The 26,739-nt window shown below is 40.0% G+C and overlaps 1 protein-coding gene across 1 annotated transcript in view; it reads left to right on the top strand.

The window, feature by feature from the left end:
- The window catches only part of NAA15 (N-alpha-acetyltransferase 15, NatA auxiliary subunit), a 33,167-nt gene that overhangs the window by 3,991 nt on the left and 2,437 nt on the right, over positions 1-26,739 (top strand). The window contains exons 2-18 of the mRNA XM_081209213.1: positions 4,338-4,422; positions 6,430-6,534; positions 7,755-7,912; positions 9,575-9,709; positions 10,204-10,357; positions 11,547-11,666; positions 13,988-14,083; positions 14,882-14,988; positions 16,467-16,539; positions 17,676-17,845; positions 19,081-19,233; positions 19,927-20,055; positions 20,862-21,075; positions 21,982-22,175; positions 23,145-23,253; positions 24,481-24,579; positions 25,636-25,779. Coding sequence (XP_081065339.1) covers positions 4,338-4,422; positions 6,430-6,534; positions 7,755-7,912; positions 9,575-9,709; positions 10,204-10,357; positions 11,547-11,666; positions 13,988-14,083; positions 14,882-14,988; positions 16,467-16,539; positions 17,676-17,845; positions 19,081-19,233; positions 19,927-20,055; positions 20,862-21,075; positions 21,982-22,175; positions 23,145-23,253; positions 24,481-24,579; positions 25,636-25,779 — 2,245 coding nt within the window. The remainder of the gene's footprint in view (positions 1-4,337; positions 4,423-6,429; positions 6,535-7,754; positions 7,913-9,574; positions 9,710-10,203; positions 10,358-11,546; positions 11,667-13,987; positions 14,084-14,881; positions 14,989-16,466; positions 16,540-17,675; positions 17,846-19,080; positions 19,234-19,926; positions 20,056-20,861; positions 21,076-21,981; positions 22,176-23,144; positions 23,254-24,480; positions 24,580-25,635; positions 25,780-26,739) is intronic.

Genomic DNA, 26,739 nt, shown 5'->3' with positions numbered 1-26,739 from the left:
CAAATCTCAGTTATAATTCCTTGCCATCAGATATCACTTCTAAAGTAGTATATCACCAGCTAGCATCCTCTGAAGAATTTCCAGTGTAAGAAGAGACTGTGTGGGCATTGGTAGGGTTGCCTTACACATTCAGAAGCTGAAGAGGCTGCTCTGCAGCTTACAAACTGATTAATAATCTTTAGCAACTTCCGTCTGCCTCCCTAGAGGAGATGGAAGACTCCTGCTTTCTTTCTGCTCTGTTTCCACAAACCATAGTTGAGATTAGCTTTGGTTAAGAGATAAACTAAACTGTGGTTAGTCTAAAGCAGAAGCTTCTAATATCCTTGAAGCTGTTCTGAAGAAAGGGTGGTGGATATGATTTTAAGGCTTCATTGTTAAACTGAACTGTGATTTAGCATTATATGTGAACCTGGCCAATGAAAACTTATTGTGATTGGAAAACTTTGGAAAGAATGATTGAGACATTTGGCCTTCAGAATGCAGTATCTCTCTTTTCAGTTTTTCTCTAAAAACTTTGTCATCAAGATACAAAACTACACAAATAAACTCCTGCATAGCTTTCCACTGATTTTGCATAAATCCTTTATCGGTGTCACTGTGGATGCATGATTATATGCCTACTGCAAGAAACGTATTGTGTGTCACTATAGATCATGAATTTGCCAATAGGTTCATGGTTAGCATTCTCTATAACTGATCATCTGCATTAACATTTCATTTTTATTGCAAGGAATTATATCTGTACTCTATTACTTGCTTATCCCTGTACCCCTTACGCCAGTAGTCTTCGGTTTTTCAGACCCAACATGCAACATATGTTCTGTTTCTCATTTTTCTGATAGATGTCCATCTTTCTCTTGGATTTTCTCCTTCTCTATTCTTTTCTTGTTCTCCCCACTTCTCCATGCTCCCTGTTCTCTTCTTTCTCCTCCTGAGATAATAGCATGCAAAACAAAAAAGGTAGTAGTGCTGCAACTGGTACAACCCACTTCAACTTGGATGTAACCAAATCCTCAAGCCACCAGTTGGTAGATTAATGCTTTAAATAAGTTTAGATTAGCTAGAATCAAACTGGTAAGCAACCAGTATAGTGAGCCTATGCACTGTGGAAATTTGCACTAATTACTAAATAAACTTCGAATGTCTTGTTTTCAGATATTGCCTGTAGCATCCTTCCTTTCATAATAGCGCTGGTAACTTAAACAATTTAGCAGAAATAAGCTACAGTCACTTGGTCACTGCATGAAAAAATGTAGAATTTAAAACATGCTTCCCAGTGCATATATGTAAAAAGGAGTGTGGCACAGTGGTGTGTGATGGCGTGGTTAGAGTGTAAAACTATGACACTACCTTGAGCTCCTTGGAGGAAAGGTGAAATACGGTAAAAATGCAATAATTAAATAAATAAAAATGTTTACTCGCATTCAGAGGTAACAATGACCATAGGGAGAATCAGCACTATTTGTATATTTAGTGGTTTGTTTATTTGCAGAATGGTTTTGAACCCTGGAGTTTGAAGTAAAATGCCCTACATACAATATATATATATGAGCTAGCCATAGACTATGCTGCATAAACCTGGTTGTGCAACATTGTGCTAGTACATTAAATGCCTGGTGGTCTGAATGCCTTTTGGAGTTAATTATTGAATTGAAGGGCTATTTATATATATGGAGAGCAAATTAAGTTGATGACCACAGTTATCACTAGCCCAAATAAAGGTGACTGTTCCCTTCTCAGTGTTCATATTGCTCCTTGGTATATCTGAAGTGAGTTAAGAAGACAATAGTCTCAATGTGGTTGTTATCTTGTGTAGACATTTGGAAACATGGGGCTGTTTTTCCAGCTCAGCGTGACACTTTAGGACACACCCTGGAGAGTCACTGATAGAATCTGTAGGATAGCTCCCTACTCAACAGAGTAATGAAGCATCTTAACTAGATTCAAGTTATTGCTGTTTTGGCAAAGCAAGATCAGTCATAGGCAAGACATTAAATGTTTATGGATATAATTATTATATAGGTCAAACTTCAATAGGAGTGACATGGAATTCAGCCACAGAGTATCTGTATATGCGACCTAAACTGCAGGTTTGGCTTCAGCTGCAGCATCAGTTCACTATTGCATTGATAATAGCCCAGATGACTTGCGCTGCTACAGCCAGAAGTTCTTAATAAGGATGCAGAGAGGTGGTTCAAAGGGTACTCTCTTGGGAAAGTGACCTTCTGAATTCCGATTGTGTAAACAAGTTTATAGCTAAGCTACAGGAGCAGCTAATGGGCTGTTCTTAATTTAGCAATGTGAAGAATAAATGACTTCCTCCAGCAATAAATTCCTTATTAATGACAGCTTATTAGAGAGATGATACTCCATGGGGTGTTATTTCTTTTTCTTTTTCTGCCCTTATATCTAAAAAGACAAAATTGAGTATGGGAGTAAAATCACAACACACCATTTCCCAAATTTCAAAGGCAGCTTGTGATGAAAGAAACCTCCTGTGCCAAACTGTTGAGCATTGGGCACTGTGGATCTTTTATACATTAATTCTAATTAAGTTTTATAATACATAGACAATAATGTTCCTTTTGGGCTGAAGAACTATTGATAGTGCCACAGATGGACTTCGATTGATTCAGAAAATGTGGAGCTTCAGAATGATTTTGAAATTACTTATGGGTCTCTTAATCTAGTCAGAAATGAATATTAACGAACATACTTTCCCAGGCATGTGTATGTAGAATAACCTAAGTTCTTGAATAGCATCCTCCCCAAGAGTAAATTAGTTTTGAGGGTTGTTGTTTTAAAAAAAGAAAGTTGGTTCTTAAGATAAGTTAGTTAACATTCAGTATGGCATGCTAGCATTCAGTATTAGCATGCAGCCTTTATGGCTGTTTTATCACTCTTATGTGGACAATTTTATTTTTACTGTGAAACGTATACAATTGGGATGAGCCATAACTCAGGGCATGTTCTTTGCCATATATAACTCCCAGTTTTCCCCATGCTGTCTCCAGAGACTGGCTGAGTTCACACTTTAAACCATAATTTGATGGGATGTGAATTTCAGGCTCACTTGCTTCTACCCTACCCTCCTGTTATATAGCTGGGAGGATAAGCTCAGAAGCTTCATTTCTGCGGAAATGCTGTTTGTCATTCCACCTGAACTGACAAACTGTTGTTAATAGTAACAATGCTTTGTCTGAAACACACTAACTTCAAACTCTGATTTTCTGTGATGTACAAATGTGGCCAAAGAATCTTGAGTACCTGGCACTTTGGACTGACATGGGCTCTTCAATTAGATGTTGCTGTGCTGGATGCACTGACCAGTGGTCTCGCTTAAAATGAGATGGCTTCTTATCTGTAAATCAACAGATAGAAATTATAAATGAGAAAATACATGATTTCTTTGCATGATTTTCATTTCAATAGCAATAGGGAATTTATTTCAATAAGAAATGATTTTTCACTTAACTATATTGTGAACAATGAACAAAAATTTGTACGGAGGGGTTAAAACTTGCAAAAAGTTGGGGGCCAGGAGGGCAATTAACAACATGAAGTTAGGATTCTGGCGGTGACTCATTCCCCCCCCCCCCTTCCCAGGTTTCTGATTTGGACTTTGAATGGTGAACATAATGCTCTAGAAGATACTTTGCTTATTTTGATTCTCCTTAGTTTTCAGAAAAATGAAATCTTCAATCACATTCTGCGCTGAAAGCAAAACTTGTGATGTAACTGTCAAGAACTTTATGATATACCACCTGTGTAATAAATCATTGGGCTTTTAACAGTGAATTTGCAATGGGGCAAGTCATTTTCAGGAATAGACTAGGAATAACTTTCTTCTTACTAATATCTATTTATCATTTTGCTGAAGAGTTTGGAAGAATCATGTTCTTTACTCCTGAAATTTGTTTCTCCCAACCTTTAATTGTATACAGAACACTTGTGCTAGGAACTGTTAACAAAATGGGATCCCTCATGTTTAAACTTGCCACCCACATATCCCTTCAAAACTAAGTTATATCCAACAAAATATTTCCATGAGTGAACAATTTTAGCTCACACAAAGCCACTTCCCTCCCTCTCCTGTCCCTGTGAACAACCCCAAATCTGGTTTTCTCAGCCTACTCCCCACTCCCCAAGAGCAAATTGGCTGGATGTAGAGGTGCACAGGGGATGGAGGGGAAGTTCTGCCGCGTGAGCAAAAATTGCTCTGCTCATGCAATGACTTGGTTGGATTCATTCTTGCTTGATAAGGTTACGGGTTTATGAGTGTAGCTTATTTCTATCACATTTGTTACAGTTGCTTTGGATTTTTTTTGTCTTTACAGAGGTGTTATGAACATAAACAGTACAGAAATGGTTTGAAATTTTGCAAACAAATTCTTTCCAATCCAAAGTTTGCAGAACATGGAGGTGAGTCTTCAGACTTCTACATAAAGAAGTACTGGTTCTGAACATGTTAAGTTTTAAAATTGGCTTATATTTATAGTTTGCCTCATCCTTATGGTTTGGCTTGGGTAGCAATATATGTCTACAATTCAATTTGAATTATGAAATTGATTTTTTAAAAAACTTCAACCTCATGCCAGTCATGAAAACAAAGTCCAAATCAAAAGGCCTTTTGAAAAATGGCCAAAATGATTTTGGCAAGTATACAAAGGTATGTAATTGAAGGGCAATTATTCTCCTGTGTATTCACATTCATGATATGTTGGAACATTTCTTAGACTTGTAAACTGCTAAGAAAAACTGAAAGTGGTAGTAGATGTGATGGTGACAGAACTGCCTTGAAACAGCATTCGGCACTGAAATACAGAAAGTGGAGTGGGTGATTGCATATGGAGAAGAGACAGGCCCTGAACCATTTTTCAGCCTTGCCTACATCCCCACAATCCCTTCTCCCTGGCTGCTATTCTAACTGAACTCATATCTGTTTTCAAGGCTTGTGGGGTGGGGGAGGGTGACTTTGGGAAGAGGCTGTATGCTAAGGCAGAACATGCCACTTTCTTAGCTTAGGGACATAGGAAGCTGCCTTATACTGAGTCAGAGACCATTGGTCCATTATGCTCAGTATTGTCAACACTGACTGGTAGTGGCTGTCCAGTAGTATGGGCAGGGGTTTCTTCTGGCCCTACCTGAAGATTCCAGGGATGGAACCTGAGGCCTTCTGCATGCAGCAGGTCATGTTGTACCACTGTGCTTAAAGCCCTTCTGGCTTAAGATTGCCCCACGCAATCTTTGTGTGTATTTGAACACACACAAAGCCAGGAGGGAGGCAGAAGAAACAAAAAGAATGCAGAAATTATCAGTGCCAGCTTTGAATGTTTATTGTAGCGCAACAAGGTTTGGAATAAGTTCATTCTTCAGGAGTTATCTTAAGCTTATTGAATCAGCTTATACAGATGCTGTTGCCTATCTGGCACTACCTGAAGGAGGAGTCCTCTCCCCCACTCCCCACACCTAATGTCAGTTCCATGATACAAATTGACCCTTTGCCCCAAGTTGTTATTAGCAGCAGAGAAGAAAATGGGCACTAACTAATTAAGCACAGCAGGTTTAGGGATGGAGGGAATTGTATTGGGATTCTATGCTGAGGAGCACTAGCTTTATTTATTAACTGAATATACCATCTCATGAAATAAGTTCTCTTGGTCGCTCATAAAACAGATACAACAATTAAAATGTAACATAGAACAATAAAAGCAATTAAAAATTAAAAGCATAATTAAAATACAGATTAAAAAACCTGTGGGTGATATCCAGAGTCACACAAATAGACTCTAATCAGGCATAGGAGTTCTCCTTTCTCTATTATCCACTGTTTTCCCAACATCTGCTCTAGATAGTCTCCCAATCTTTGAAAGCCGACTTTGGGGTGTATGGTTCTGCTACGGATGGACACTTTGTTGTTTTCATCCTAAAAAGATTGGACCATAAATATTCTTATCCCATTCTTCTCTTCCACACAAAACATGCCCTATCCCATATCCCACTGCTTTTAATAAAAGAAAGGTATGGCACAACATCCAGTCACAGATCTCTTGCGGAGAGATAAATTGGTCCTGAGATCCTGCACATTTGAAACAATTAAGATCCACTGAAACCTGCCAGTCATAGTACATACAGTTACCCTTCTGGGAATCTACTACAAATAAATGTTCAGTCAGTAAGGAATTATTTGTTTGAACAAAAACTAAGGGCATCTTCCAACAGAAAAGGGATTTGCTCTTAAAGATGCAGAAGCACTTCTGTGTAATAGGCATATCCCGGCTTTCAGATTTATAGAATTGGAATTTAAAGCAAAATCTACTGATAGAAGTCTCTGCTACCAGTTTCTCTGTTCATAAAACTTCAAAATACCTATTTCTATTACTATGGCTTGGTGCAGCTGGTAATGATTTTTTTTCTTTTTCCTTTTAGAAACCCTGGCTATGAAAGGACTAACGCTAAACTGCCTAGGTAAAAAAGAAGAGGCATATGAATTGGTGCGAAGGGGCCTACGAAATGACTTGAAGAGTCATGTCTGTATCCTTTTCAATGTGCACATTAGATCGGCAAACAAAGAAAATGATAAGCAATAAAAAATAAATAGAAAACATTATATATAAACTAGAACATAAAATGTACCATATTTTTCGTCCCATAGGACGCACCTAGTTTTTTTTTGGGGGGGGGAATAAAGGAAAACATTTTTTCCTTTATTCCCCCCCCCCCCAAAGCAGGTTGGGGAAACCGAACAAGGTCTAGGAACAGCGGGATGGCGGCGCTGCGCCTCCCTGCTGTCCCCCGAGCTTGTGGGGCTGGCCGATGTCTGCCCGGCGCGAGGGGCACTCTGCTTCAGGGCGCCCCGCCCGCCGGGCAGCAGGCTGCTATCCGCAGCATGGGGAGCCCTGCGGGGAACTCCTGCAGGGCTCCCCACGCTGCGGATGTCTGCCCGGCGCGCGGGACAGCAGGCTGCTATCCGCAGCGTGGGGAGCCCTGCGGGGACCTCCTGCAGGGCTGCCTAGGCTGCGGGTGTGTTCCCGAAGCGCCGGGCGCTCTGCTTTCAGGGCGCCCGACGCTCCGGGAAGCAGGCTGCTATCCGCAGCCTAGACATTCCTGCGGGACCTCCCGCAGGGCTGCCTAGGCTGCGGATGTGTTCCCGAAGCGCCGGGAGCTCTGCTTTCAGCGTGCCCGGTGCTCCGGGAAGCAGGCTGCGGATGTCTTCCTGAAGCCTGGAGAGCGAGAGGGGTCGGTGCGCACCGACCCCTCTCTCTCTCCAAGCTTCAGCGAACGCCTGCATTCGCCCCATAGGACGCACCCAGATTTCCCCTTCATTTTTGGAGGGGGAAAAGTGCGTCCTATAGGGTGAAAAATACGGTAGCTTCTCCCTTCGTATTATGTATTTCTTGAAACTTTTTGAACAGTTATATTACCGCCTTTGGAGCAACCATCCTAGCTTTTAGTCCATATTGTACCTTACTAATTCTGTTTACAGACCATATTCAAGTGAGTGCCTGAACAGCAGAGTCTTAGAAATATTTGGGCCGCATAATTAACTGTATTTAAGTGCTGACTTGTAATACTCCGAGGAGCCTTACACATATTTCATTGTAAGTATTATGCTAGTTTGTATTGGTATACTAGTTACAGGTTCCTCTAGCTGAGGGGAAAAAAGCATTTACAGACTTGGAAATAGTTGAATAGTTGAGTTGTTTCTCATTTTCAATTGTTGCAAAACGGATGACCTTAACTGAGGTTTCCAGGTTGGCATGTCTATGGCCTCCTCCAACGATCAGACAAGAAATATGATGAAGCCATCAAATGTTATAGAAATGCACTGAAATGGGATAAGGACAATCTCCAAATTTTGAGGGACCTTTCTCTGCTACAAATTCAAATGAGGGATCTTGAAGGCTACAGGGTAAGTCAAGATCAAGCTTCAGGAAGGTTTTACAAGTGCAGTAACTCTAAATAGTTCTTAAACTATGAGAAGTATGAGAGAGCAAAACCTTTTCACCTTGCTTTCTACCATAATAATTTGGTAGGGATTTTGTTGTTGTTTAGTCGTGTCTGACTCTTCGTGACCCCATGGATCAGAGCATGCGGTAGGGATTTAGTTGAGTACAAAATGATTTCACATATAGTGCTTTCTTAAGTGCTTAGAATAATGCACATTTCTGCTTGCTGACTTGTAGAAGAACTAGGTTCAGATTATCAAAGACAGAGTCGTAAAATTGTAGAGTTGGAAGGGATACTGAGGGTCATTCCATTCAATGCAGGAATGTCAGCTACAGTATCCATGACAGATGGCCATCTAACTGCTTAAAAAAACATCCAAAGTAGGAGTCTACCACCTCTTGTGGGAGTCTGTTCGACTGTCAGAAAGTTCTTCCTGATGTTTAGTTGGAATCTCCTTTCTTGTAACTTGAAGCCATTGGTTCATGTCCTGCCCACCTGAGCAGGAGAAAACAAGCTTGCTCCATCTTCCATGTGGCAGCCCTTTAGATATTTGAAGATGGCTATCACATTTCCCCTCAGTCTTCTCTTACCCAGGCTAAACATATCCAACTTTCTCAACCATTCCTCATAAGGCTTGGTTTCTAGACCCTTGATCATCTTTCTTGCCCTCCTCTGCACACGTTCCAGCTTCTCAATATCCTTCTGAAATTGTGTCTGCCCAAACTGGATACAGTGGTGCCTCGCAAGACGAAATTAATCCGTTCCGTGAGTCTCTTCGTCTTGGGGTTTTTTCGTCTTACGAAGCACGGCTATTAGCGGCTTAGCGGCTTTAAGAAAAAGGAAACAAACTCGCAAGAACTCGCAAGACGAAACGTCTTGCGAAGCAAGCCCATAGGGAAATTTGTCTTGCGGAACGACTCAAAAAACTGAAAACTCTTTCGTCTTGCGAGGCATTCGTCTTGCAAGGCATTCGTCTTGCGAGGTACCACTGTACAGTACTCCAGCTGTGGTCTGGCCAAGGCAGAATAGAGTAATACTATTACGTCTCTTGATCTGGAAGATCAAGATGGTTACACTGGTTCTGTAGAAAGAATTGCCCACCTTTTCCCTTTATAATGCAATCCTAAAATAGAGATGGCCTTATTTTGTCTGGATTGTTTGATTTCTAAAATGGTTTCTTAGTTACATTTCTGTGTCGTAGTTCAACAGCTGTTCTTCCTAGTGTCTTTCTTCTTAGAAGCCTGAGATGTTAGTGAAGTTGTCAAGTATTAGTATTTTGTGCAAGTTGCAATTAACTCATCTCATTGCTGAGTTCCACACAGATTTAGTCATTATCATCCTTAGCTGTGTTGATGCCATAGTTGATAGTGCTCAGAATTTACTACAAAAAATATACTAGTTCTATATCAGCACCATTCAGGTTTCTTTAAAAACACAGTCTGGAATAGTCACATTGATCAAACTATTTTTCAGAGATTCTGTATGAAATGTACGTGAAGGTTTTTATATGTTGAAACCTTAAATTTTGAACTCTTGTCATTGATTTATTGATTAATACTGTTGATTTAGTTTTGAATCCAGAAGACTGGAATGTGAAAGCTACCATTTTATTACATTTATGCAGGAAACTAGGTATCAGTTACTTCAACTTAGACCTGCACAGCGAGCATCATGGATTGGCTATGCGATTGCTTATCATCTTTTGGAAGACTATGAAATGGCAGCAAAGATTTTGGAGGAATTTAGGAAGACTCAACAGGTATCATCAAAAAAACAAAACCAAGTCTGTATATAACTAAAATAATCAGAATCAAAATGGAAGAATAAAATATAATATTTTGTGTGCCTAAGGGGCTAGGTAAAAACATTTACCTATCAGACTCTCCCTATGGAGCTGATGATTGATGTCATCTATCATCCAAAAGTAGAAAACATGCATGGATTGAGTATTCCCATCCTTCCATAAGTGATCATTTCTTTCAGAACTACCAATGCCAACCATGTGTTTGGCTGGTACATGTGCTATCTTGATTCAGCAAAGGGCAATGTTTGGGAGATTGAAGAGCCACATACAGGTGGCATTACCAGTTCAAAATCTCCCTCTTTTTTCTATACATACATGGGTCACATCTGACAATCCAGATGGTCAGCCCTTTTCTCCCATACAGGTCACCATGATCAGTTTATGTGGGGTTTTGGTTGCAATGTTAACATTAAAAGGATGAGTACTGAAATGTTTTCTTACCTATGCAGACATCTCCTGATAAAGTAGACTACGAGTATAGTGAGCTACTCTTGTATCAAAATCAAGTCCTCCGGGAAGCAGGACTATATAAGGAAGCTTTGGACCATCTTAGTACCTATGAAAAGCAAATCTGTGACAAATTAGCAGTTGAAGAAACTAAAGGTAAATGAGCCAATAGGATTCTCTTGTTCCTAAGCCTGTTCTCAACGAGAAATATTAAATGAATAAGAAATAAGTTGCATTACAATTACTACATAATTGGCAAGTTCAAAGTGTACTATATATTAATTTGGTAGTGCTATATATTTTTCTAAATGTTAAATTAATAATAGAGTTGATTCTTTTAAAGGCTGTCAACAATCTGGTAAGTGGGTGTGACTTTGTATTGTAACCCGGAAGCAAGAAAAATTGGGAGGCAAGCTGGCCTTAAGTCTTGAACTTAATTGAATATATTATACCTTGGGTTAAGTAGTGGGAGGGACAGGGGTGAAGAGAGAACAGAAATGCTTGCACTGCTGGAATGATTTGCTAGCTCTATGTTGAATATCTTTCGTAGAATTCTTGATGAAAGAGCTGAGTCTCAACAACAAAGGGCAGATGTTCCCATACAAGTGCACTTCTCACAGATAACATACACAAACAATAGCTATATTTTGCAGCAGAGGCCATCCTGCAGATAACCATCTTATCAGGAGGTCCATTCCACATGCTACAGGCATTGAGACTTTCAGTGTGGCAGTGCCTGCTCTTTGGGACTCTCCTATTTGCATATCAGACAAGTGTCTTATCTGTATTTTTTGGTGCCTGCTAAAGACATTGCTCTTTCAACAAGCTTTCTAAAATATTTACCCCAGCTGGTATCTGTCCTGAATGTGAATTGATTTTCCATATGTGGTGGTGATTTAAACTTTCTATATTTTTAAATGTTTTGCTGTTAACAGGTTTTATATATGTAATGTGTCATTTTATTGTAATTTGCTTTGAGATGCCCCAATGGAAATGATTCATAAATGAAATTTAATAATAATTGGCTTAAACCTTAGCAGGACTATATTATATATTGTTGCTGTTACTTTCATCTCCTCCAGTCCTCAAAAGTACAAAATTCAGCATCTTCATATTCCTTGGTTGTATTTTTATTTCTTTTTAAAGCGTATTTCAGGCCTTTCTTGCTTTGAATAAAAATTTGGAACATATTGGTAGTCTGTGTGCCCTTCACACAAAAGTATATTAGGTTACATTGGTGCAAAATATGATAGCAAATCTTGGGGGCATGCAGGGGGTGAGGGGGAAAATATGTATATATTAAATACCCTCTCGCGATTGATTTATAACTCTGCATTTTTAACAGGCGAACTTCTGTTACAACTCTGCAGGCTGGAAGAAGCCACTGAGATATATAGAGGATTGCAAGAAAGAAATCCTGAAAACTGGGCTTATTACAAAGGTTTAGAAAAGGCACTCAAACCAGGTAACAATATAGCTTGCACCAAGTTAGGTGCGAACCTGTAAATAACAAAGCCCTTATTTGATTTTATATGTGATAGGAGCATATATTTTGTCATAATCCTCAGTTACTTTTCACAGCAAGCTGAATTGTGGTGAATTTACTTTCCTTTTTGAAGAAAACTTGTGTATGATGGCTGAGAAGTGCTCTATGTGTAAGCATACAACAAATTAGTGATGGGAGACGAATTCATTTTATGTAGGCTATGCTTCAAGAATTGCAGTGTATTTTGAATTTCAGTAAAAGTGAGTTAATGTACATTTCTTTCTTTATCTATTTATGTCTCACTTTTCTAAGAAGTTCATAGTAGTATAAAACTGAGGTCAACACAACTTTTTCAACATTGCATATTTGAGTTCTTCAGGTGTGATCAGGTTGGTTCTTGTCTACATCGATGATGAGGGGGAACACTTGGAACAATTCAGTCTATGCACAATGTGATGATTGTATTCATAGAATTGTAGAGTTGGAAGGGACTATGAGGGTCATCCAGTCCAACCCCCTGCATTGCAGGAATCTCTTGCCCAGCGTGGGGCTAGAACCCATGACCTTGAGGTTAAGAGTCTCATGTTTTACCAACTGAGCTATCCCAGACTCAAAATCCACCACTGCTTTTTAAGCTCATAGATTTGTCATTCTTTGGAAGGGGGTATTCATATGCTGGTGTGTTTCGAATTTAAGATCTTTTTCTAAAATTTGCAGTGGCGGAGATAGTGGAGGGCAGAGTTACTGGAGCAGATGGTGAACAAGACAGTTCTGCACTTGCTCTCCATCTTGCCCACCTTCCAATCTACGATAATCAGGAAGGTTTACGTGCTTTACCCTCAAGCATGCTATTGCTGAATGCCAGCTCAGTCAAGACAAGGAGTCAGTTGTTACTGGCCCCCTTGTGCAAGAATAGATCAATCACGCTTGTGCCACTGAAACCTGGTTGGATGAAGTGGGGTGTGAGTTACTTTTCCCAAATATATTCTCTAGGTTTCAAGGCATGACACCAGTGTACACTTGAGGGACAACGAGGTTGTTTGAGCCTTAATGATTTGCTCCCCTGCTCAGGTATCCTGTTGAGCAGGTAGCCAGGATAAAGTTTCTGCAGCTGGTGTTGGGTACTCGAAACATGGCCACTACCAAACACTCTTCCTGCTTCAGCTCTGAGTGTAGTATTGAGGACTCCGAGGCTGATTATTTTCAGGGACTTTAGCATTCCCACTGAAGATACATCATTAGGAGGTAGCTCAGGATTTGATGGCCTCCATGACAACTTTGGGCCTCTTTCAGTTTAAATTGTTAAGCACATGTGGCAAGACACACACATGGCAAGACACACACATGACTGGTTTTCTTCATTGGACTGGGAAAGGGTGATCTGTGGGGTAAGGCCTACCTTTTGTCTGGATCCCTGCCCATCCTGGCTGTTGAACTCTGTCAGAATGGAGCTGTCCATGTGGGCCTTGGAAGTTGTGAATACCTTCTTGAGGGATGCAGTTGTCTCTACTGCCCTTAGAGCGGGACTTGTTGAGAAGCCTAATTTAGATATTTTGCCCTGAGAGATTATCGTATTCTTCGGCAAGGCGGCAAAGCAAATGGTGACAGGATAACTTCAGTCACTGTTGGAAGATCCTGTTCAGATCATTTCCAGTAAAACTTCAGGCCTGGTTTTGGAACAGAAGCAGCCTTTTCCCATTGGAAATGTAGGGAGAGAATGTGATCCTATCAGTTCTTCTGGAACTCTTAAGCATCTTTCAGTACCATGGGGGGGGGGTCCATGCCTGCGGGTGGACGCTCTTTGTGTCAAGGGACGTTATTCCTGAGAATAAGGTTGCACTGTTAATGTACTGTTGATGTACCATTTGTGTCAGAGGAATAACTTGAAGGCAGCACAATCCACAATCCCTGCATGATGGCATGCAAGCCAAAAATTATTTTGGTTTCGTCTTTTCAGTATGCCATCTGTCACTTGTACAATATGTAGTAATGGCTGCCAACTTGGACTGCTTTAAAGGGGGGTTAAGACAAATTCATGTGAGAATGTTCCCTCCCCCCAATACTCTCATGCAGTGTAGGAACCTGTTTTTGAAATATTGCAAGAGTGGTTTACAATTTGGCATGTGAAACCTGTGTAAAGGGGAAAAATGCTACTACTCAAGCACCAGGAGTATGAAAAGGGACACTCTGGATTTTGTCCATGGAAGTTACCCAAGGGAATGTAGTTTCAGTTACGTTTGGAATCATGAAAATTATTGGCCACCTTAAAAACCCAAATGCCAATTTTTTTGTTCTTCTAGCCAACATGTTAGAACGGTTCAAGATCTATGAAGAAGCTTGGACTAAGTACCCAAGGGGACTCGTTCCAAGAAGACTGCCATTGAACTTTTTGTCTGGTGAGTTGCATTTTGGTAATTAGGAGAATGAGTTAGAAGATTAGAGTGCCGCCTCTTCTTGCTTCATCACCTAGAAATTGCATCAAAATTTTGCTTTCTTTTAGCCAGCTTTAAACATTAGAAAGCATAGTTCCTAATTCCTGGTTACTTTTCATATCCTGTCTCTATACTGCAGCTTTTCCCAACCTGTTGCCTTTTAGCTGTATTGGACTCTCAACTCCCATTAGCCTGAGCCAGCACTGCCATAAGTCAGGATGATTTGATTATTTAATTTCTATACCACTTAAAATATTAAAAATATCTCTAAGTGGTGTACAAAAAAATGAAGCAACAACATATAACTCAAACAAAATATTACAAAAATACGCGGTTATAAAATGTTTACATATAAAAGCGTTACATTAATACAGAGTTACCAATATATAGAAATCAATGCCAGCTCATTTTCTTTCTTATACACCGTCCTTCTCGGCCTCTGGGTTCTCACCCAGGGTCTAACATGATGGGAGTTGTAGTCCAAAACTTCTGGAGCATACCAGGTTGGAGAAGACTGAGCTGTTGTTAGAGTCACAAATGCTTCAATTGGGGCATTGTTGAAGTGATTGGCAGAGTTGTGTTCCGGTTCTCCACCCCATAGAAATGTAGTGGCAAAGAGGGAAGTTCATGCACTGCAGGAGATATTAAACTTTGCCTTAATTTAGCCTAAGAAAGAGAGTGATTAATGTAGCACTTCATTTGACTTAAACTTTTTTTTATTTGCCAGCATACAAAGTAACATTTGTGACATTTTTCTTGTAGGTGAAAAATTTACGGAATGTTTGGATAAATTTCTGAGGATGAATTTCAGCAAAGGCTGCCCACCGGTCTTCAATACTTTGAGATCACTATACAAAGATAAAGAAAAGGTCATTATAACATCTGTGTGCTTTGCTTTTTAATGTTCTCTTAGAAAAGTCCATCAGACACTAAGCGTGTATCATTATGTTTTCTTATGCTGAACAGGCCTATCTGGAACCTTAAAAACTGCTGTAGAGATTCACAGTAATGTCCTTTATAAATGTTAATTTTCATAGAACCAGGTTAAGGATGTAAATTTGTTGGGGATGGAAAGACTCTGGGTGAAGCAAGAACAGATGCATCGATTTCCATGATCCCTGCAGTGTTCATGGGCTAAAATCTCTTTACTGCCAGTGTGTTTACAGCTTCCCCAGAGGGCCCTAAATGCATTCCCAGTCTGGGATGTAATCAAGCAGTATATGTGTGCATCTGAAATATGAGTACTTGTGAACTGACTGAGCCCTTGTGTATAGGGAAGTAGAATATGAGCTATAAAACAGACCCCTAACATGCTGAAACTTAAATGATGATCATGATGGGCTAGTTTCGCAAAGCTATGATATGTGTTTTGTAGGACTAGGTAATTTATTCTTGGATTACAAGTTAGGCTTCTGTTGAGAGTCTGTGGTAAACTATTGATTAATGTCATACCTTGAAAAGTGCAGTGCAATGTTATATAAAGTAACTGCTGTTGGCTGCAATTAAACCGTGAAGTATTTTCTAGAAATACAGTGGTACCTCGGGTTAAGTACTTAATTCGTTCCGGAGGTCCGTACTTAACCTGAAACTGTTCTTAACCTGAAGCACCACTTTAGCTAATGGGGCCTCCTGCTGCCGCCGCGCCGCCAGAGCACAATTTCTGTTCTCAACCTGAAGCAAAGTTCTTAACCTGAAGCACTATTTCTGGGTTAGCGGAGTCTGTAACCTGAAGCGTATGTAACCTGAAGCGTATGTAACCCGAGGTACCACTGTAGGTTCAAGATCTGGAAGCTCCTTTGTCAAATATGGGGCCCTAGTTGTTAGCCTAGTGGCAAGAGAACGATTTAGAAGGATCTAGTCCACTTTGTGGGATGTTTGGCTGCGGCCTAGTCCATCACTTCTTGAGTAGGAAGTAAAGCAACACTCCTGTAAAAGTAGTAACTGACCAGACTCTTATGTGGACAGAAGACTTCATTCTTCCAATTCTGATTTATACTTCTACAGTCATACCTCGGGTTGAAGTAGCTTCGGGATAAGTATTTTCGGGTTGCGCGCTGCGGTGACCCGGAAGTAACGGAGTGTGTTACTTCCGGGTTTCGCTTCATGCACAGACGGTCAAAATGACGTCACACGCATGCACAGAAGCGGCAACCTGCGCACATGCAGACGTGGGTTGCGTTCGCTTCTGGATGCGAACGGGGCTCCGGAACGGATCCCGTTCACATCCAGAGGTACCACTGTATTTATGAAGTAGGACTTTATGGAGATGGGTTTGACTCTGAATTTGCAGTCTGCTGAATTAAACTACTAATAGGTATTTTATTTATTTGTTGTCTTGTGTCTATAGGTGGCAATCATAGAAGAGCTAGTGGTAGGTTATGAAACCTCTCTGAAAAGTTGCAGATTATTTAACCCAAATGGTGAGTGCCACATGTTATATTACTATTCTGTAGCTAGGAATACAGTGGTGCCCCGCAAGACGAATGCCTCGCAAGACGGAAAACCCGCTAGACGAAAGGGTTTTCCGTTTTGGAGGTGCTTCGCAAAACGAATTTCCTATGGGCTTGCTTTGCAAGACGAAAATGTCTTGCGAGTTCCTGCGGGGTTTTTTCCCTCTCCCCCCCCCCTTTTTCCCAAGCCGCTAAGCCGCTTATCAGCTGATCCTAAGCCGCTAAGCCGCTTAACAGCTGATCCGCTAAGCCGCTTATCAGCTGATCCGCTAAGCTGCTTATCAGCTGATCCGCTAAGCCCGCTAAGCCACTAATAGCGCTAAGCCACTAATGGGCTTGCTTCGCAAGACGGAAAAAACGGCAAGATGAAGAGACTCGCGGAACGGATTCTTTTCGTCTTGCGAGGCACCACTGTAAGCTCCTCAAGAAAGCAGTTGGGGTGGAGAATAGGCATCAAACAATCCATGTAGACTGGTTTTCACCTGTACCTCCCATACCTGTTCCTGCCCATAGTTTCCTCTATCACAGGCTTATCTAGTCTTGGGATCAATTGAACTCAGGGTGTGCCATAGCCTACAGCCTTGCATCACACGGGTAGAGCCATATTTGGGCAGCCAAGCTCATTCTGCTCCATGCTTAGACGGCAGTGGCTTAAATGAAGGGTTGTATCACTCACATATACTCACATTCAGCACCCTTTCTCCATGCTGCCGTGATGCAGCTGAGCTGTGGAGCTGCACCTGGTGACTTGGGCCTGCCCTTCATTCCTTTGTTAGAGCTGCAGCTTCAACACAGAGTCCTCAGCCCAGCTCACATTAAGATGTGAAGTGTACTTTGTAGAATACCTGGGTACTTTGTAGAACACCTCTAGTTAAGTTATATAACCTGATATGCGATACTCTAAAAGGGAAAAATGAGAGCATGAACATGAAATGGAACAGTTTAAACCATCTGTATCTTAATAAGCTTCACAGACCAGTCCACCCCCTTTCTATATAATAGCTTCTCAGCAGTCAGTAGCAAATAGCATGCCATTGGGTTTTTCCTTGTGCAACTTACTATAAAATGGAAAGGGAAAAAAACCCTGTGAAATTTCCTCCAAATAGATGACGGTAAAGAAGAACCTCCAACGACTTTACTCTGGGTCCAGTACTACTTGGCACAACACTATGACAAAATTGGGCAGCCATCCATAGCTCTGGAATATATAAATGCTGCAATAGAAAGCACACCCACCTTGATAGAACTCTTCCTTGTGAAAGCTAAAATCTATAAGGTAACTCTTTTTATTATTGCAGCAGGCTTTTGCCACGTAGCACTACCCTTCTTGATTCTTTTTCATCCTTGTATTTGGAGAATGAACAGATGATTTGGCTGTCGGTCAGGGCTCATAAGAGCATAAAGAACCCTGCTGGATCAGCCCCAAAGCCTCTCTAGTCCAGCTTTTGGTTTCCCAACCTGATGCCTCTGGGAAGCCCACAAGCTGGACAATTGGGCAAAATTCCTCTCCTGATTCTGTTTCTCAGCACTTGAAAATCAGGGGCATGTTACCTCTGCTCCTGGAGGTAGTATATAATCATCATAGCAGTGTCTGGCACAGAACTTCAGTATCAGGATATCTGGGTTGTTTTCTTTTTTCCTTTTTTAAAAATCCAGTCTCTGCTACCATCCGTACAGCTGCTGCTAGCACCAGTTGTTCTACTCATCATGGTTGTAGAGAAGAACTTGGAAATGTGCCTGACAGGGATTGCAAGTCAGAAGAGAACTTGGCTGCTCTTTGTTATAGAGTGGGACTTCAGTGTATCATACAGCATGCTATCTTTCTATTACTCTTTTGCTCTATTGGCCAATGATACCCAGTCTCCTGGTACTTAAGCCATGCATTCAGATACCAATTTTAGAGGATCTGGATGCATTTCTCAAAAAAAAGGGGGGGGGAAAGAAGGATAACTAGTTATTAAATAAGAAAGGATGGCTTAGATGATCTAGACCAGGGTTTCCCAAACTTGGGTCTCCAGTTGTTGTTGGACTACAGTTCCCATCATCCCTGACCACTGGTCCTGCTAGCTAGGGATGGTGGGAGTTGTAGTCCAAAAATAGCTGGAGACCAAAGTTTGGGAAGCCCTGATCTCAACTAAGGGTAGCCTGTGTGGTGCCCTCCAGATGTTTTAGAATACAACTGCTGCCGCCTTCAGCCAGCATGGCTGGTTGTGCATGATAATGGTTGAAGTCCAGAGCATCTGGAGGACGCCATGTTGGCTAACCCTGATTTAAGTTATAATCCTACGCACAGTTACTTGGAAATAAGCTCCCTTGAGCATTGTGACCTTTGTTTCAGAGTAAACGTAATTGTATTGTTAGGGTTGGGATTTGTTTTCGGCCTGTTGAGAATGAGAAGCAATACTGAGTATGTTACTTGCCCCTTTCATACTTTTATCTTTGCATTGAATTGAACCTGGCAAACTACAGTTTACTGCATTATCCAGCTTACTTTTGTCTTGTCTTCTCAAGCATGCTGGAAACATAAAAGAAGCTGCAAGATGGATGGATGAGGCTCAAGCTCTGGACACAGCGGACAGGTTTATTAACTCCAAATGTGCAAAGTACATGTTGAAAGCCAACTTGATAAAGGAAGCAGAAGAAATGTGTTCCAAATTTACAAGGGTTTGTTTGGCTTACTGTACTTTTTAGCTTACTGTGCTCTTCGTAGGCCATTGCTTTGAACAGTCCTGCATATTCAGTTATTAAAAAGAGTTTTAGGGGTTACTTGGATGCCAAAGCATGGGATAAAAGTATGTAAGTAAATCAATGTCTGAATTGGGGGTAACTAGCCCCCTCCAGGTGGTTTAGACTGCAACTCCCGTCACCCAAGCTATCATGGCCAACAGTCAAGGCTGAAGGGAGTTGAAGTTCACAGCATCCAGAGGTCACCACAGTTGGTTACTCCTGGTCTGAAGGAAGCTGTTATTGTCATTAAAGTAAAGCATTTCAGTTTCTAGATGAGGTTTTTCCTTTTATTAACGTTGACTTTCCTACTTGTCCCCCAGTCACAGCAACAAAGCAGTTCAGCGTATACTAGAATGCCCCTTTTGACCTTCTTGCACATTCAAATTTTTGAAATTCACATTTGGACACAGTATTGATGTGTTGTTTCTTGTCTGTTGCACTTGTTTGCAATGTTGGCCATACTATGTAAGCATGTTTTTCTTGCTGTAAGAAAGACGAAAACGTTTTTTAGAAATACCTTTCAGAGTCAAAATATTTGATATTCTTTTTAGTTAACTGTATATTTATAAGCTGAATATTTGTAGCAGCTTGCCTTGTATTTATTTATTTTTTCTAATTTTTCCATTCTAGGAAGGGACTTCAGCAGTGGAAAACTTGAATGAAATGCAGTGCATGTGGTTCCAGACAGAATGTGCCCAAGCTTATAAAGCAATGAATAAATTTGGAGAAGCACTTAAAAAATGCCATGAAATTGAGAGAGTATGTACCTGATGACCAATTTAATATTTCTTAGTGGTCCGTTCTCGGGAATCAAGTCTGACGAATCTCTTAAGTGTATTGTTCTGAACCTCAAGAGTATCTAAACATGGGCTGTGCTTTATCTCTCATTATACTGCTTAAGGCCATAATTTATAATGCGTTCAATTCAGACATATCACCAAAACATAGTTTGATGATGGAGAAGAATCTGTGGGACCATACGTTCCATTTCCCTATTCCCCTGTCACATTCAGGTTTCCTTCCCCGTGTTTTTGGTTTCGCTAACCCTAGCTTACCATGACATTTGAATTTGCAAAGTACGGTTTCCACAGTTTGCAGATCCACTTCAAACCTTGTTTGGAATCAAAGACATCATTTAGATAGCATGGAAAACTACAGAAAAGAAGAGGAGAGCATGTGAGCCTATAGAGAATGTTCCTCATTTGCCAAACTGTTATTCGGAATTGCCTCTGATTTGACACTAGTTTTTGAAATACGTTCCAATGTAAGACTGCTGTATGCAGTGCTTGCATAATGCCATATCTAATTTGGCCTTCAGAGTTGCAAAGGTTCAGTCCTGGCTTGCTACGAGAGAGCCTTTTGAACTAGAGATACCAGGGACTGAATCATGACTTTCTGTCTGGTTGTTGTGCATGATTTATCACTGAATTATGGCCTCTTTATGCTAAATTTTGGGTTCTGCTTGATTGTGTTATCAGTGCTTCTGTTTATGGTTCTGAAGTTTAGTTTTGGAACTTTTCTCGTTGTACTTCTCATGCTTACTAAATAACATGATATTTTGTTAGCATTTTGTAGAAATCACAGATGACCAATTTGACTTCCACACATACTGTATGAGGAAAATCACGCTTCGATCATACGTGGACTTGTTGAAGCTAGAAGATGTACTTCGACAGCACCCATTTTATTTTAAGGCAGCAAGAATTGCCATAGAAATATACTTGAAGCTTCATGATAACCCTCTGACAGATGAGAACAAAGAGCATGAGGCTGACACAGGTAGAAGTTGCTTCTAGTATTTTATGGCTCATTTGTCACGCAATGTTAAACCACACTTTAAAATAAACTATGGTTTAACACACTCAAGCTCCTTGCTCCTTCCCTGCTCCTCACTGTGCCATGTGGGAAAGGAAACAAGCCAGAATCTGGCCGGTCATAATGCTTGTGGTTTGTTTGGAGGAACAAAGATTGGCCTTTGCTCATGGTTTGCTGGAGAGAAACAAACCATGAGACCAAGTTTGCACATCACAAAGCAGTCTTGTTTCCCAGCTTGTTTCCTTCACAGAGCAGCATAGCCAGGAGCAAATGAGGAGTAAAAGGCTTTTGCAAGTTGAACCATAGTTTATTCTAAACTATGCTTTTTGTATATACTGAGCCATATTGTCCTTTTGTGTCATTTCCATTGCCATGAGACACAAAATTGGTGGGGGGAGTTGTGATGCTGTAAAAGGTGAATGCTGTGCTGTGCTTTGCTTGCTTGCTTTTTGTATTTTTTAAAATAAAATAAACCAGGTCAAAAATTTAAATATATAGTTTACAGTTTAAGGAGTTGCAGTGCTATATATTGGCCATCCAATAACTTTTTTAAAACATCCTAACTATACATTCACATGGACTTCATATTCTGAAAATGTACAAATTAAGGGTTCTGCTTATGTTCTTGATCTTCTGGGATAAGTTACAAAATGTATATTGTGGCAATCCAAGTAGTTCTGGGTGAGGCTGCATTATAGATAAGCCACTATGCCTTTTCTAACGGAAGTCATCCAGGTTTGGGCCATGATTTGGAATTTGAGAAGACTTGTTTAGGAAATGGTATTAATAACCAGAGCTGCAAGAATCTAGGGTTTGTTATTTTTAAGGAATCGTTCTATTCATAATCAACAAAGTATTTTTTCTGTATAGCAAATATGTCAGATAAGGAGCTAAAGAAGCTACGTAATAAGCAGAGGAGGGCTCAGAAAAAGGCTCAGTTGGAGGAGGAGAAAAAGAACGCTGAAAAAGAGAAGCAGCAACGAAACCAGAAAAAGAAGAAAGATGACGACGATGAAGAAATTGGAGGACCAAAGGAAGAGCTTATTCCTGAAAAACTAGCAAAGGTATTGAAACTTGGGAATGTAAATTGTGTTTGAGCAACCATTTACACAGAACTATTTAAAGAGACTCCCACACAAAAGCATATCACTCTAAAAGTGACTCTTGCATGCTGACTCAATCACAAGTAGCAGCTTCTGTCAGGGCATTTTCACAGTTGTTGTTCTGTTGCACTGAAGAATGAAACCAGAAACAACTGAATCATTTGTGCTTCTTCAAGTGCTTTGAATATGAACCGCTTCTTGGGGCAGGTGAGACTCGCTTTGACAAAACCCAAATCACTTTATTCAGCCCCTTCAACTGTGTTAGGGAGTTCCCAAAGGGAACTGATGTTGGGCTGTGCATGGTGCGCTCCAAGCAAGAGGACTTCAAAGCTCCTTTCAAAGGGTATTGCAGGCAGCAGCTGTCAGCTGATTGGTGTTGTCTGTAAACTCCTTTTTGGCTCAGCTTTGACTTTACCTGCCTCATATATAGCATCATGTAAGTGGGCATGCCTCTGTGAAGATGAGTTTGAGGGCCAAATGTTGTGCTTTATCAGCATTTGAATTGGGTCCATATAAGGACAAATACACCTGTTTTATCTGGGATGTATGAATGAAGGCCTTATATATTGCAAGGAACCCAGTATAGAGATAATGCACATTTGCTCCACCTGTGTAGCCCAGACCTTAGTGACAGGGATATCTAGTACCAGGAGGCCAGATTTTGCTTAAAACCACAAGATTTGTATGCAATTCTTTACTTTTGCCTGTAGAAATGAATACCAGCCACTTATAAGGGATATGGACTGTATTTGTTGCCAGGAATAAATCTGCTCCTTGCCTCTACTGACATTGGGCACTAAGAATGAAAGAGTTCTAGTTTCTTCATTGGTGTTTGTCAGGAAAAGCAGTGTTTCTGTCTGACAGTTGTTCTTCTGAAAAGTCCTCATGCAACTTTTTCCTGTTTTGTCACCCAAAAAAAATTATGTTTAGGTTGAAGCTCCTTTGGAGGAAGCTATTAAGTTTTTAACTCCATTGAAGAACTTGGTGAAGAACAAAATAGAAACCCATCTTTTTGCCTTTGAAATTTACTTCAGGAAAGGTAAGTGGAAGGTAGAATGAAGTGCAAGACTCATGCAGATGTTAGAAGGAGCAGGAGTCTTCCTGTTTTCTTCCATACCAGACTGGGCCTTGAGATGGAGTGTTCAGACACCTTCCCCACTTGAGTATCAATTGTAATGAGTTGCCATTATTTTCTTAGGAGTTCTTTTTATAAACCAATAATCCTCTTGTAAATAAGTTGAGAACCCTGCACAAAAGGAAACCATGTTTCAGAAGATTACAATTTTTTTCTCTTGCAGAATTGTTTTATGCATTGTTTGTGATTGCCAAGAGCTTGAGGACTCCGTTGGCCCTAAGGTGGTCTATATCAACAAATTTTGATTGTCAGAACTGACAGTCTGGAAGAAATGTTGACGTCCGGTATTTAGATTACATTTTTAAAAAATCTAACTCTCTCACTGCTTGGCATTTGGTATGCAAGCTAAAAGGCATTGCTGCCTCTTGTAGTATGTCAGGTTTATGAGGAAAAAATAGTAATCTTTATAAAACCAATAACTTTCCAGTATTAGCCATATAAACAAACAATAAATAAATAATTTCCTAAACATACCATAGCATAATTAAAATATTTCATGAAGCTAAGTCTAGATCAAAGGCCCTGTACACATGGGGACACCCAGCCAGATGGGTGGGGTATAAATAATAATAATAATAATAATAATAATAATAATAATAATAATAATAGAACATTTCCCCCCCTACATAGCTTTCCAGTCCAGCAGCTTCTCACAGTCGCTAAACAAATGCCTTTGGGAAGCCTCCAAGCAGGATCTAAGTGCAACAGCGCTATCTGCATTATCAGACTTCTTAAAATGCCCCCCCCCCAACTTCTAGGAGAAACCTTTAGAAGGCAGGAGTGCTGTGCTAGAAAAGCTTCAGCTCACTAGCAGAAATGTTTTCCATTTGCACTTGCTCTTTAGGTCCAAGCCATCTTATTTTGTTTCGTATTTCCCAGAACTCACTGCATTTAAGTTGAATAAAACTTGTTATATTGGTATATAGGTTGCAGGTATATCCCTCTGCTGAAAATGTAGAACATAAACATAATGACCTTCATATCATTTATTCTAATCATTATAATTTCAAATGTAATTATCTTGATCATAACATCTAATGTAGCTTTCTGTTGTATTTATTTGCTGAGTCTAATTCCCTAGTACATTAGAACATCTTGTAATGTGGTGCCAATTTATTTTGTCTCCTGCAGAAAAATTCCTCCTTATGCTGCAGTCTGTGAAGAGAGCATTTGCTATTGACCCTAGTCATCCATGGCTCCATGAGTGTATGATTCACCTCTTCAGCAGTGGTATGAACCTACCAATCATAATTCCAGACGCTATTATAGTCAGTCATACCTTACACCTGACAAGGACTATGAGCAGTTTACTCAAATACAAACAGCAAAATTCACTGTATTTTCTGATTTGTTTTGATATTTCTTTAAAAGGAGTGCATGGATCTGTCCAGTTTCTCTCTCTCCTCCCTCAGTTTATCTTTCAGTTACTGCATAATATTTGCAAGCTTAAAATGCTTGGTTTAGTATGCTACCTTTTATCATTATGGTCCTCTTCAGAAAAGGGAGGAAATTGCACAATACTAGGGTGTTGTTGTTTTTTTAGAATCAATATGTTGACGAAATACATGAGCAATAAAGAATGGCTGGGATTGGGGGGGGGCATGTTCTTGGAGATAGACAAAATGCAGGAAAGCTCTGCCCGCAACTCTGTTTGGTTTCTCATTGTAAAGCAGGGCTTATCTACTTCCAAGTGATTATCAAATTTCACCCTGGAGAACCAAAACTTGTCAGAATAAACAGCACTGAACTAGACAGACCATTTCTGTCACTCAGTATAAAGTACAGTGGTACCTTGGTTTAAGAACAGCTTAGTTTATGAACAACTTGGATTAAGAACGCTGCAAACTCAGAAGTAGGTGTTTTGGTTTGTGAACTTTGCCTTGGAAGCAGAACATGTTTTGTTTCCTGTTGAGTGTGTTCCATTTGTAAATTGAATCCCCCGCTGCTATGGGAAAACATGCCTTGGTTTAAGAACCTTTGGTTTAAGAACGGACTTCCGGAACGGATTAAGTTCGTAAACCAATTTTTAATTTTTTAAAAAAAAAATAAAGCAAGCATATTGAATTTAGCGAGATGAGCGCCGCAACCCCAGAGTCGGCCACGACTGTACCTAATGGTCAGGGGTCCCTTTACCTTTTTTATTCTGCTATAAATTCAAAACTACTATTCATTTAACTCTGACAGGCCATCTTGGGGCTTTAATAGAAGAAGCAACTACAATCTTTAATAAGTGTATTAAAGCGTAACGTATTCTGCAGCAGTTAACTGTGTTTTCTAACATTACAGTTTCTGAAAGCAAAGATCTACCAGAAACAGTCAGAACAGTGTTGAATCAAGAAATGAATCGGCTTTTTGGTGCAACTAATCCAAAGAACTTCAATGAAACTTTCCTTAAACAGAACTATGATTCACTACCACACAGATTATCTGGTATGTAATTTGCTGCATATTCCAAGTTTATCTTGACAGTTTTTAATTTTGCTGCCAAGTAATGTACCACTCTTGGTCTTACACATGAGATCTTGTCTACCATACCAATTGCATTCATGCCAGTTTATGGCAAGACGGCTTTCATCAATCCAAAAACATTAGAATGTATTTCTTTCAAGAGTCAGGATACTAGAGACAAGGTACATGTTCAGTTTTATGTGAGGGATCATATGTTTGAATGATCTCTCATATTAAAAATAAACATCCCTGTGCAATTTTTTTCTTTTTAATCAAGTTTAGTCATTGGAAACCCAGTATTACACTGCTGCTCATTTCCATCTTAGAGCTGGGATGTCTTGACTGTTCCATTGCATAATAGATATACAGACTCATAATATTATAATTCTAGTGTTTCAGATTTTTTGAACCAATTCTTCGTAATGAGGTAGCTGAGCAAAGGAGGTGGCATAAAGGAGGTGACATCACAGTTGCTGTCACAGGCTCAGCAAAAGTAGCACAAAGACGAGCTAGACCTTAAAGTAATGCTATTAAAATCCTACCTTTAGCAGTTAAGCATAACTAGTTAATGAGAGGAGTGTTTTGTAGTAGGCAGTTATCAAAGTAATGGGATATTGGTATTATGATACTAGTTTTACTAAGATAAGTTATATAGTCTTACCCAGTAGCAGGCTGATGATTCTTTCATAACATATGTAAAGGAGGCTTTGAAAGTATTGTGCATGTTGGATTCTTAGACTGTGTAATGGTAACAGTTTACCATTTTTAAAAAAGGCTGCCTGAACCTTTTCTATTACTTGACATTAAGCCCTGGGTAGCAATCTGTGTTTGATGTTATTGCAGTTAGTCCCATTTATAAATTTTCCAAACAACAACAACAAGGCAAAATTAGCAACTTTGCTTTTGTTTATTTGATAGATTAGGTTATCTCTTACTGTCAAG

This window comes from Podarcis bocagei (genome assembly GCF_964188305.1).
Source record: "Podarcis bocagei genome assembly, chromosome: 9".
Lineage (NCBI taxonomy): Eukaryota > Metazoa > Chordata > Lepidosauria > Squamata > Lacertidae > Podarcis > Podarcis bocagei.
This window is presented reverse-complemented; position numbering and strand designations above follow the sequence as displayed.